General features: G+C 42.0%; 1 protein-coding gene across 1 annotated transcript in view; it reads left to right on the plus strand.

Moving 5' to 3' along the window:
* Positions 1 to 12258, plus strand: part of oxr1a (oxidation resistance 1a) — a 204663-nt gene extending 192405 nt beyond the window's left edge. The window contains exons 11-16 of the mRNA XM_066645433.1: positions 1715 to 1795; positions 3339 to 3464; positions 6786 to 6938; positions 7726 to 7821; positions 8472 to 8545; positions 10271 to 12258. Of these exons, the coding sequence (XP_066501530.1) occupies positions 1715 to 1795; positions 3339 to 3464; positions 6786 to 6938; positions 7726 to 7821; positions 8472 to 8545; positions 10271 to 10406 (666 nt within the window). The 3' untranslated portion in view covers positions 10407 to 12258. The remainder of the gene's footprint in view (positions 1 to 1714; positions 1796 to 3338; positions 3465 to 6785; positions 6939 to 7725; positions 7822 to 8471; positions 8546 to 10270) is intronic.
* Positions 12259 to 12812: the final 554 nt, after the last annotated feature.

The following is a 12812-nucleotide window of genomic DNA, read 5'->3' on the forward strand; positions in this document are numbered from 1 at the left end:
CACTGTATTTCTTTTTTATTTTTAGTAACGCTACATGTATTTTTTTACTAATTTGAGAGTGTTGTAAACATATACCAGTTTAAAAAGGGTGACTTTCGGGGTGGGGGCTGGAACACATTAATTGCTTTTCCATTATTTTAAATGGGGAAAATTGACTCGAGAAACAAACTTTTCTACTTACGAACCGGGTCTCGGAACGGATCAAGTTCGTAAGTAGAGGTTCCACTGTAATTCAACAGTCACCATAATAATAATAATACATTGTATTTATAATGCACTTTATATTTGAAACAAATCTCAAAGTGCTACAAGGCAAAACATTTTCATGACAGAAAGAAAAACAAAAAATATAATAGATAATACATTTTCTATACGTTTGATTCTTTGGAAACGAGAAAAAAAAGTTAAAAATAAATAATTAAATAAATAAATAAAGAGATGATTAATAAATAAAGAAAGAGATGATTAAAACATCAGCAGGTTACTTAGAAGTCATATTTTTCTAAACAGGACCTTTTTTTAAATTCTCACTCGTCTGTGGTGTTCTCAGGTGGTCAGGGAGTGCATAAAATGACAAAAGAGCAGGAGAATGTTTGAATATTACGTTTGTAGATTGTCCATCTGTCAGTGGTCTTGTTTTTAAGGTTCTTGTTTTTTCTGGTTCTTTTTAAATCTAGTGTTCAGCATCATTAGTCACAACCTAAAGCCACACATTACTGTAGTGTTTTTGTAAGAGTGAGTTATTTCACAAGATGTTACTTCAGAACTGCAGCATACACCTCGCAGGAAAATGGTGCAAAAGACGTGTTCCCCATGTTGATCAATTCAAAGATAGCAATTGATGGCCGGCACATTGATTTTAAACGATAGAGTCACAGGCTTTCCACTTCTGTGTGTCCGTGAAGGTTGATCCAACTCAGCTTCACTATTGCGGTCATAAAGTAACAGCAGAGAGTGGGCAGAGAACATGCTGAACCTTACTTAGGGATTGGCTTGGTCTGTATCTGCTGGCCTTTTTGCACTGCGTGATTCAGAGCATGATTCAAGGCACACTTTTGGAGGGTTTTTTTTGTTTTGTTTTGTTTTTTTAAAACGGCTCGACTGCTTTCTGGTGCATAAGCGTAGCATGAATCAAAACAATGTCTCTTGCTCTTGCAGAGCAGAAATGTCACTCACTTCGCATGTTCTTCCAGTTTCTGAGAGCCCTGACGTAGCGCCAGTCTCTGTATATTTCTCAGAGCTAATTTTAGCTTCGAGAACTGTCCACCAGATCGAGGTATCTTGGCAACTAATGCAGCTAATAAAACAATTAAGCAGAGCAGAATGCAGCTTTAGGAAGGTCTGGCTATCTTCCGCTCTGTACAGATAGAACGGGGCATGCTTTCTAGTTCCAACACTGCTGTAATGATGAACTGCTCACACAACCATGCAAAACACATGCCTTTCCTCGGGTCTGCAGGACCTGCTCACGTTTTTTTTTTTAAAAAACGCGGTGCAACTTTAGCAAGGGCACCTCACACTGCCATTTTCTTTCCACCAACCACATGGATATCTGTTTTGAAAACTGACAGCACCCTGTTCGCTGCATAATGAAGGGTGCAGTGTCCCAAACCACACCTTTATTCTCACTGCCCAGCTCCATGCTCACTGCTCTGCTCATGCTCTCTCTCTCTCCGTGTTCAGCTGTGGCTTCTTCCCCCTGTCTCTGCACCAGGTAGTCTCAATGACCGAATACCACCGCCGGATCGATGCGCTAAACAGTGAGGATCTCCGTGCCCTGTGCAAACGGCTCCAGGTGCCTGGCCCAAAGCATGACCCTCAGGGAACTGTAGGACCCGTCCCCCCCCCCCTCTCCTTAAGCCTCCGAAGGCCTAGAGCACAGTGACTCAACATTCCCCAACAAACCAACATCCTAATCATGGCAGTCAGAATTCACAGTGGTCAGTTAGATTGGGCAAATTCATGTTTCAGTATTCAGGTCTTATAAATATCCTGATAAAGGATACATTGGATATCATTGGAGTAATTTTGTAGAAGATTCTCTTAAGCACCCATGAGTGCATGAATCTAAAAACATCTCAGTTCTTTTAAGGAACAAAGGGTGATTCTTCTGCGGCACTTCTCTAAAGCTTTTTTTATGCTCCTGTGCTTTCTAACAAAGGCTTGTCAGACTTCATAAGTCTGGGTTTCAGAGTGAGAGCTGACAAGCCAAAGGAAGCAGCATTGAGAACCTTCTACAGCAGATGACTTCAATTCCAGACCTTGAATCTAGTTTCTGGTCCTGAATTTCCATACGTAAACCAAAGGAACTGACCAGCCTCATACCAGTTATCACAAAATCCAGGACTGGAAACTGTTTGAATTCCAAGACTTGTATTTGAAAGACTCTAGAAATCTCCCTGGCTACGGCACATCAGTCCAGTTTTCGAGTTTGTTGGCGAACTTTGGGTCACTGTACTGTTGGACTTTAGTACGGATTAGACTGGGGTACATAACTATTCGGCCTCTTGTGTGAGGGGGGGCCATTAGCGCTATATGGCTGTGCTGGACACAACTGTATTGTGGCAAACATGGAAATGTTTGCAGATGGAGTGTTTGTTTGTATTTTTATTTCCTGTCTAGAGTTATAGTTTGATATGAGGACCCTAACTTTAAGCATTTTAATGACAATGCTTACAATGGATTACTTTGCTAATTAGCTCATGTAGAACCCAGCCTTCTGGACCCTTATCACACACGTTCCCTTAGCAACCTCACCAGGAAGGTGGTGTTGTGTTCCTTTTGCCAGTCACTTGACTGCCCCACGGTGAAGGATGGCAGGTAGAGCGTGCGGGTGAAAAAGGATGGAAGTTAGGGCTCCATAGATTGTTTACTCAATTGTTTGCCATAGACAATGCAGGTAATTCAAGCAAGGGGTGTGTAACTTGAGTGTGTCCAGACCTCTAGAGACAACGTGCTCCATCTTTGCCACTACTGTATAAAACAGAACGGTCCTGTGAATCGTTCTCTTGCCATCCAAGCTACTTGATGTGTAGCTCTTTGGAGAGATTAAAGGTACAAGTCTTTAGGATATTTTCTTGCAATTAGTTTGTGAGGACGTTTAACAACTTCATCCTACTTCCCGTATTCGTGTTGCGTTTGCTTTGCTTTAGTTAGCCTTAAAATAAATAGCTTCCTCTAGAATAAACAGGATATTTACACCCCTGCTGTTGGATCTTGGATTCTGACCAAACCCAAAGACAGATCCAAGTGCTAGAAAAGTGCCAGACTTAGAAAGAAAGGCAGGGTCTCAGTCAGGAAGCCCAAGCCTCTTTGCTTACAATTTTCTCTGCCTCTAGATCACCACTAAAGAGGAGGTGAACTCCAAACATGGCACGTCCATCACAGCCAGCCTGGAGCCAGAAACCTTCAAGCCCAGCATGACGGAGCCCAGCGACCTGCTGGAGGCTGACCAGATCGAGAAGGTAAGCTGCCATCGATCGCAGCGTGGCTAGTATTGTTACTAATGTTAGTATTTCTCTCTAGGGTGGCGAGCGACTTATTGATCCCCTCTTCCTCCAATAAGGTGCTTCCTCAAGCATCCTCCTGCTATTGATCTTTGACAGTACACACACACACAGAGGAGCTTGTGTTTAACAAACGTGGCAGGGGAACCAGGGCTGGTCCTGGATCAGTTTTAGTTGATAGGGTTATGTGGACCTGATCTGTGTGCTTTTGCTGTATTGCCTGAAGTCAAATTTATTTGTTGATTTCAGGATGTAAAGTGATGCCTCAAGCAGTGGTGGGGTCTCTTTCTTTTATTAATTTGGACAGACGTGGAATGAACTAAAGCTTCATTCAGTGGTGCAGCTGTGGCCCAGAGAGTAGCTCTGAGATTTTAAAGAGAATGGTAGAAGTAGGTATTGGTAGATTGGTAGGTGCTTTAAAATTAGTGCTGGGCGATATGAGCGCAAATCAATATCACGATTAATTGTAAATGTTAACCATGATTACGATAAATGAACGATTTTTTTTTGTATTTTTGACCTTCGTAGTTGACGAGTGACGAGGCTTGTGCTGTAAATATGCTCCAATATTAAATATGGAATATTTTTTCTAATGTTGCTGGGAGCTTGTTTCTCTCTTGTTTTTCTTAGTGTTTACATTTAACTCTTTTTTGTTCAGTGTCGTCTTAATTATAGTCAAAACACAGCACGTCCAAACCACAGATTTTTCTTTGATATGAACAGCTAGAGTCGCTTCATCGGCCTCTGTGTTTAGGTTGCTTCCATGTGGCAGATAGAGGCAGAATCATGTGACTATAGCATGGTTTTGAAGGGACTGTACATGAACACACAGTGGGGACATAACAGAATAAAAAAATAGACAAGATTATGTCGATTAGAAGTTCTGAATGTCGATTCATTTTTCCCATCCCTATTTAAAATATTATCAGCATTGAACACACGTTTAAACTTAAGGCTGGTTAGGGTTGTGGAGGGTTCAGAGCCTACCTGGAATCACTGGGGCAAGGCAAGAGCACAATCTGGACAGAGCACCTGTCCATCACAGTTGGCACAATATTTGATTGTGTTTATTGTCCTCTGACATGACACTGGACCTCTACTGCATTTGTAACCCTAGAGAGCTGAACAGTCTGGTTCCAAAAGTGAAAAAATCCCATGTACGATCGCCATAGGGATTTAAATTTGTACCAACCTGATCTCGTGCAGCAGACTATAATAATATTATTATTAATAATAATAATGATGATAATGAGTAACCTAACTTAATTAGGTTAACTTACATAGTGCCCTTCACAAACTCTAATACAGTGAGGTAAAGACATAAGCTCTAGTTAAAGTCATGAATCAGTCTGATTTTTAATTTTGTTTTAGAATTCATCATAAAGAACTACGTTACCCATGGTGCTTAAAGTGAGTTCCAACAATGAGAGTCTGCATCGTTCGTATGGATATTTAAACTGCGTGGTCTGGGGCCAGCAAGGCATGAACTAGAAAATATAAGTATAAAATAGCGATGCACACATACACTGACACAGTAACACTAAAGATAAATGTGCGATTGAGAAGGTTGACTGAAAACTTTGTAAAATGAGCTGAAAGTGATTGGTTGAATGTGCAGTGCTTTGTGGGATATGTAGTACACTCCAACATTAAACACATTACGTACACATATTTGTTTCTTTGCCTTTTTTGTTAATTTTTCAAAACTTGTTTGGTTCATATTTCATTTGTATGAAGTCAGGACTTATCTGCAAACTGATTGGTTCTTTTGAGTGCTTAAACTCTTTGATTGTTTAAAATTAAATTTCTCCGGTTTCCTCCCACGGTCCAAAAACACACGTTGGATTGGCGACTCAAAAGTGTCCATAGGTGAGTGAGTGTGTGTGTTGCCCTGTGAAGGACTGGCGCCCCCTACAGGGTGTATTCCCACCTTGCGCCCAATGATCCCAGGTAGGCTCTGGACCCACCGCGACCCTGAACTGGATAAGCGGTTACAGATAATGAATGAATGAATATAGCAAATATGGAATTATGTAGTAAACAAAAGTGTTAGACAAACCAGAATATGTTTTATACTTTAGATTCTTCAAAGTAGCCTCCTTTTGCTTTGATGACTCTCGGTGTTCTCTCAGTCGGCTTCATGAGGTCGTCACCTGGAATGGTTTTCAGTGAACAGCTGTGGCCTCGTCGAGAGTTAATCTGTAGAACTACTCGCCTTCTTAATGTGTTTGAGACCATCACTTGGGTTGTGCAGAGGTAGGAGCTGGTACACAGCTCTATACAGTGAATAGCCCCATACCACCACCGACTAATGAGAAGATGTGTCCAAACTTTTGACTGGTGCTGTATGCACCTGCCAAATATCAGCCCAGAACCACCATGTCAGTGCATCCTGAAAGGTTCTGTTTACTGCAGTGCCTCTATTTTGCAGCCTGTCTGGAGCTTAGAGCTCAAATCCCTGTAGTGTTATTTATTCCTGACTTAATGAATACTGCAGGGTTTCAGGCACCTCTGAGTAAAACTTGCAGGAAACATTGCTGCCGTCTCCAGCGGGCTCAGGCGCAACCTTTTTTTACCCGCAGTGACTCTGACATTTTAGATGTGTTTGTTTTGAAGCCCGTGTGATATTGTAAAGACGGGCCAGTTTTGTCGAACTCCGCTCGGCTGTGCCCTGCGGGTATCAGGCTTTCAATAGCATCAGCACTTTCTGAATAGATCAACTAAGGTGGCCTCTCATCCAGTGCTTTATGCACCCCAAGGCCCATTCTGCTGGCAAATCAAATAAGCCCAGGTCATTACGCTGAGTAATCTAATGCACTCAAAGCTCAGTGGAAGCCTAGACTCGCCACAGGACAGAAAAAAAAGCCCCTCGTGATCGTGTGTGTTTGCCACAGTTACATGAGTTGGTCCTGTTTGGTCCACTTTATGTTTGTGTGTTTGTTTGTGTGGGTGTATAGTGTTCAGTTAGCCTTTCTGTCTGCTGGTGTTAAAAGGTCAGGGCTACTGTAATTGGGCACTGATGGCTCTGGCCTTTCAGCATTCAGTTTCACTGCCATGATGTACCACTTTCCTCTTCTCCATCTGATGCACCCATGTTTTCTTTGCCGTCTGTCCTTCTCTTCTGCCCTATTTATGCGTTTCCTTTTCTTTCCTCCACCCTTGGAATGTTCCCATGCCTTTTAGCTCTCTTTCAATCCTTCAAGCTAGTCGTTTGCTCTTTATTTTTTTACCCCTCCCTCCTCCACTAATGATATGGTGTCCAATTTTTTTTCTTTCCAGCTCGCAAAGCATCTCCCGCCCAGAACTATTGGCTATCCCTGGACTCTAGCCTTCAGTACGTCCAAGCATGGCATGAGCATCAAAACCCTGTACAGGATCATGCAGGGGCAGGACTCTCCTGTGCTGCTGGTCATTAAAGACAGCGATGGACAGGTAAGAGACCGTGTTGGGACACTGAGAAGGCTGGAAGTGAGTTACACACATCGTAACTAACGTTAGTAAACTCAGCTATTTAAAGTATTAAAGTTTGATTCTTCACTGATATACAACAGGGAGAATGGAGCCTGTTTTTGCTGCTCAAGGCTCAGCACTACAGCAACTGCACTATGTAACTTTCGAAAAACTTGTTGTCACAGTCTTTTAGCCATACAGTATATTTCAGAGCTCTCCACAGAGTCAAATGTGATTCCATAGGAACGCATCATGAATATTCACGAATATGTAAATGAGACTGATTAAAAATGCAAAATAAAAAAAGTACTAATTGATTCTGACTTTCCAAATTCAGTCAGAACCATCAGTTCTAGCCTTCTGTTGAGGGACTGTTTATCCTGAGCTCATTTGCTCAGAACTTGCAGGTCTCCACTAGCTTTCTCGCATTATTGGGCCCTCCAACTCATTTTGAAATATTCTTTAGTGATTTGTTCTGCGAAAGTGTCAGCATATGGTGCCAGAATATGTGCGCAGGCTCTGTCCAAAACGGTCCTACCCAGCCTCCCTGCTTTTACACTTAATGAGTCACGTATCACAGGCATTGCAGATTAATCTGTTCGTATGGGATCCAGCCATTGTTTTTGCCCATTGTGCCAATTACAGCAGTCCCTGAGGAAAGCACAGAAACGCACTAATATTAATTCGATGATTCTGGCATCAACCCATTACCCCATTTAACGCAAGTCACTGTTTGTGCGCTCTCTAACTTTGTTTCCTGTGTTTCTAGGTGTTCGGAGCATTAGCGTCAGAGCCCTTTAAAGTCAGCGATGGATTTTACGGCACAGGAGAGACCTTCCTCTTCAGCTTCTGTCCAGAGTTTGAGGTGTGTTACTATTTCTGCTGAAGAAGGCACTAGAAGAGAACAAGTGAATTTTGATTTTGTATTGTACAGGAACTACTTGAATACACATTCATACACATACATACATGTGTATACAAAACATAGACGCACATACATGCACTCTTGAATGTCAAACAGAGATTACAGTATATCCCTGTAATGTGGAGATTCTCAAACTGGTGCGGCATGCCCCACCCAAGGAACAGCGGGGGGCATGGGTTAGATGTAAATGTACATGACTTTTTCTTACTTTTCACCATCTAATTTAGTAACGGTGGTGTATGCTACGTTTAAAATCAAGAGTCAACATTGGTGTGATGTGAGAAATGTAGCATCATGGAGTTCAGGCTGGTGACAGATCCCTGGAAAAGGAAAGAACACCCCCCCACCCCCCCAGAGCAGGAGCGTGTGTTCTGTTCATATTAATTGAAAAGAGGAGTATGATGCTTTTATTTTGTATCATTTTTTTAGCCAGTTAATAATAATACACAATAATGCTTCCTGGACAAACGGGATTTTAACGGGGTTTTGTTTTTACGCAAACGCTGCAGTAGTTTACATATTGAAATGTTTGTTTTGCTTGGAGAATATGGGAGATACATTCCTTTGATTTTAGGTTTTGTTTCCTTTAGGTGTACAAGTGGACAGGTGACAACATGTTCTTCATCAAAGGAGACATGGACTCTCTAGCATTTGGTGGAGGAAGGTGAGTCCTCTCTAATATAGATCTGTAAAACACTGTTGGGTGAGTAATGTTTATTTATAGAGCGCATTTAAAATAAACTACAGTTGTCCACGTACTTTAAAGTAGAAGAAGATGACAATAATATAGATGGGGAAACGTGAGGGGAGAGGGAAAACAAAGAAAATATATAAATAAAAAGAATAGCGTGAAATAATTAAATTGCAGCATAATAGAGAAAGCAGAAAACAGTTACAGAGGAAAGGGCAAATTAGCAGCAGAATAGGACACAGAATTAAATTCAGCAAGGAAAGGACAATAAAATGAACCAGAGAATATGAAATGGAAAAAAGGGGAGAACAATCCCTCACAGATAGTTAAGTGCCTTCAAAGGCTAGAGAATAGAAGTAGGTTTTAAGCTGGGACCTAACACGAAAGGGAAGGTTGTTCCACAGTCCTGGGGCAGCAACTGCAAAAGTGTGATCACCGTTGAGCTTTAGCGATGACCGTGAAACATCCAAAACCGCTTTGACCTAAGTGTGCGATGTGTTTACATTGTGTGTATTTTCTTGTACAGTTTTCTTAGCGCTTCACTGTGCTGTGTGCTGACGGCCTGTAACTCAGTTCAGAGTGGGTCACCTCAGTTCAAGTTAGAGTTGGACGATACGGACAAAATGTGAAGCACGGTATATTTCCGTTATTTCGGTTTTCTTTATTTCTTTAATTCGGATACAATATAAATGAACATTATAAAATCCATTGAAAAACTTCCAAGAACAAAAAAGAAACACAAAATCACCCTGAAACATAAACCTATTGGCTTTGTCAATATTAATATTTATAAATTAAATTTTAAATTAAGTGCTGAACTGACGACAGCGCCCTGTAATGACCCTCAGTCCGTGTCAGATGCTGTAAATAAATAATATACACAGGAGGTCCTCGGGTTACGTCGGTCCCGAGTTACGATGTTTCGTGGTTACGTGGTTATCTCCCATTTACTGTATAAAGCCTTGTTTCGACTTAAGTGGTTTTGCGTTGTAAACGTCGTAACGTTAACTTCGTGTTTGCTGTGCGCGGCGGAAGAATACACGGTTACGCGGCTCAGGACCGAGGAGGATAGGTGTTAGGATACGATAAGTGCTTACAGTATGTTATTCACGTACAGTATGTACGTATGTTCCGACTTACACCGAAAATCGGTTTACGACGCGACGTAGGAACGGATCAACGTCGTAATTCGAGGACCCCCTGAATTGAAATATTGTTTCAAGACCATATTGTTATTGCAACATTTTTATATTGCGATATTTATCGATATTGAATTATTGTCCAGCCCTAGTTCGAGTTTGATTTAACACCCCTTTAAAGCTATGTAGATAAGTGCAGTATATTTGAGGGAAGGTTTTATTGCTCAGTGTTCACTGAGAGAAATAGGCTACTACTTTCCTGTTTACCCACTTTCTGACCAGTGAGAGCGTTAAAAAGGTTTGTTGCGGATTGAGGTGGTAAAGCAGGGGCTTATTAATGGTTACCAGTCACTAATGGTAGTAAAACACAACAGCTCCCCAAAGAGCTTTAGACTCCTGACTGGGCGTAAAGCATCTAACAGCAGCGTAGTCTCTCTGTCCAAGTTTTAAGGCTCTTTTTTCACCAAGAGAAAGCTCTAATTATCAAACTGTTATAGTAGCTTTTGAGAACAGACATTTAAATAACATGTATTTTCCTCTCTCTCTCTCTCTGTTCCAGTGGTGAATTTGGTTTGTGGCTGGATGGAGATCTGTACCACGGCAGGAGTCACTCGTGCAAAACCTTTGGAAACCCCATGCTTTCTATGAAGGAGGATTTCTTTGTTCAGGACATAGAAATCTGGTCGTTTGAGTAGGCCCCTCCTGGAGAGAGAGAGAGAGAGAGAGGGAAAGAGACAGAAAAGACAGAGAGATAGAGAGACCGCTCCAGTCAGGTAAAGAAAGCCAACCAGACGTCCCTGTGCCCGGCAGTGTCCCAAACCTTAATGCGCATCACTCTGGCTCCCAGGAAGTTACAGAAGCATACTCTCACTAGGCTTGACGTATGTTACTCCTGCATTTACTACAAAGCTTTTTTTCCTCTATTCGTGCTGTTAACGTGCGTGCTTCGTTCCAAGCTTCGGTGAGGAAGTCTTTTTTTGGAGGTGTGTCGGCGAGTAGAGGACAGTCGAGGCGAGGCGAGGCAAGCCTAAAGATCTGGATTATAACGGACCGTCGGAGCCCTCTTTAACATCCTGACGTGGAGATGATGATGATGATGGTGGCATGGGTTTGGGACGGCTATAAAAACTGCCACAGTCCAGACGACCAGCTCCAGACCGAGGGCGCTGGTCACCCAGTCTATAGGATGTTACTCATGACTAAAGCCGGTCTCGCCGGAGACGGACGAGCGGAAAGAGAACCGACTGAAAACACATTCCTGCGTCCTCCGAGACCGTAGATGTTTTGGGAACTAAACGGAACAGCGTCCGTGCGGAAGAGCAGACGAGGTGTACATCTGCAGTTTCTTCTGAAGCGAAATTATTCAATTGTCGTGAATTTGTAGTCTTTCTGTCGTTCACCGTCATCGGTCACCACCGTCGAAGCACATCGCCCTTAATCCGAAAGAGTTTTAAAAAGAAACCCCATTGTCGTAACGTTCTGTTAAGTGGGTGTACGTGTGAGTTCGGCTTCGGGTCGTGTGTACTGTTCCGTAGACAGTAATGTGTCGCAATAGATTTTGTGGAATATGCAAATTACTGTCCTGTTAACCTCAATAATCCAGACGGGCTCTGTTTTGTTTTCTCTTCCCGTCCGTCGCTCTTTCAAACAGACGTTTTAAAGCTTTTACGTCTCGACAGAACAAGTGCTTTTCTTGGTATCGTATGAAAAGCTGAAGATGTGGGGTTTTTTCCTTTCGTTCTTTTTTTTTTCAGAAATACAATGACAATTTATTTATATATATATATAATTTATGTATATAATTATATATCAAATTATATATATATATATATTGCTGTTAAGTGTGACAGTGATCTTTTTTGTGCTGATATCTCAGCTGTTATACCAATATAATGTACAGTATATTACCTTGTAAATTAATGTTAACATAGTAGATATGATGTTTTTATATATATATATACATACACATATATATATATATATATATATATATATATATATATATATATATATATATATATATATAACGGATTGGTGGATTTTGCTTCTAGCACTTTAATCTAGTTTAAAGCCAGATTATTTCGGCTTTATTAGCAGTAGCTGTACAGGGTTTCTTTTATTATATTTTTTTCTTTTTCATTTTTTATTTTACTCGTCTTTAGATAAAGGCAGTCGTTAGCTGTTCCTGAAGAGAGCTAGCTGCTATACTGTTGGGAAGAATAAGCCAGGTGTAGCTAAAGCAGAGCGCTGAGCTGAATGTCAGTGAGTCCGGTGGGGTTTAGGTTCTCCCATCACGTACCCCCCCTCCGTCCCAGTGCTGTGTCTTTTGTCGGTGTGTAGACTCACTGTTAACAGACTGAGGGGGGGAGGAAAAGACACCTCTCTGTCCTTCTTCCGTTCCTCAGGCCAGTCGTGTCCTTGTGGAGTCAAAGACTTGTGATCCAGCGCAAAACAAACGCTCCGACAGATTCACTGGAATACAATGTAACAGTGATGTTTAAAAAAAAAATTAAAGCAGTAATAAAATATCAATAAAGTATTGTAATCTGGGACACTATACGATGTTTTCGTTTTTTGTGGAAAGCTTTTTTTCAGGTGGTTCTAATCTGAACAGTGCTGGTAAATGGAAAAGCACTTTTCCAGGTGAACGGTGGCAGGGTTGTTTAGAAAGACCATTAGGAGCCAATGTCAAAGAAGCTGTTATGGCCTGTAACCATGACAACAGGCTTTTGCCTTCTTTGCTTTCAAAAGACAACAGCACAGCCCTTGAGTGTGAGAAGGAGGCGTGTTGCTGCTGCCCTCTGCTGGAGCAAAGCAAATGGAGAAGACCTGCGAAAGGCAAACCTGTCTGCTGTGTTCCCTGAGGGATGACTCTGGTTCTCACACTCTGGGGCTGGAGAACCTCTGGACGTCCCTCTCCAGCTCCTCCGTCTTTAAGCTGCAGAGGGTCCTCTCCTCGTTGGGTCCTCAGAACGGAGCAACGCCCCGGCTCGGTTTTCACGAGATGCAAGTCTACCCTTCTACCAGCTCCTGGCCTTATTTCCCCTGGCAGATCTTGCCCACTGTAGAGATACCCAGAGCATCGAGGGTGTGGCAGGACC

This window comes from Hoplias malabaricus, chromosome 1, assembly GCF_029633855.1.
Source record: "Hoplias malabaricus isolate fHopMal1 chromosome 1, fHopMal1.hap1, whole genome shotgun sequence".
NCBI lineage: Eukaryota > Metazoa > Chordata > Actinopteri > Characiformes > Erythrinidae > Hoplias > Hoplias malabaricus.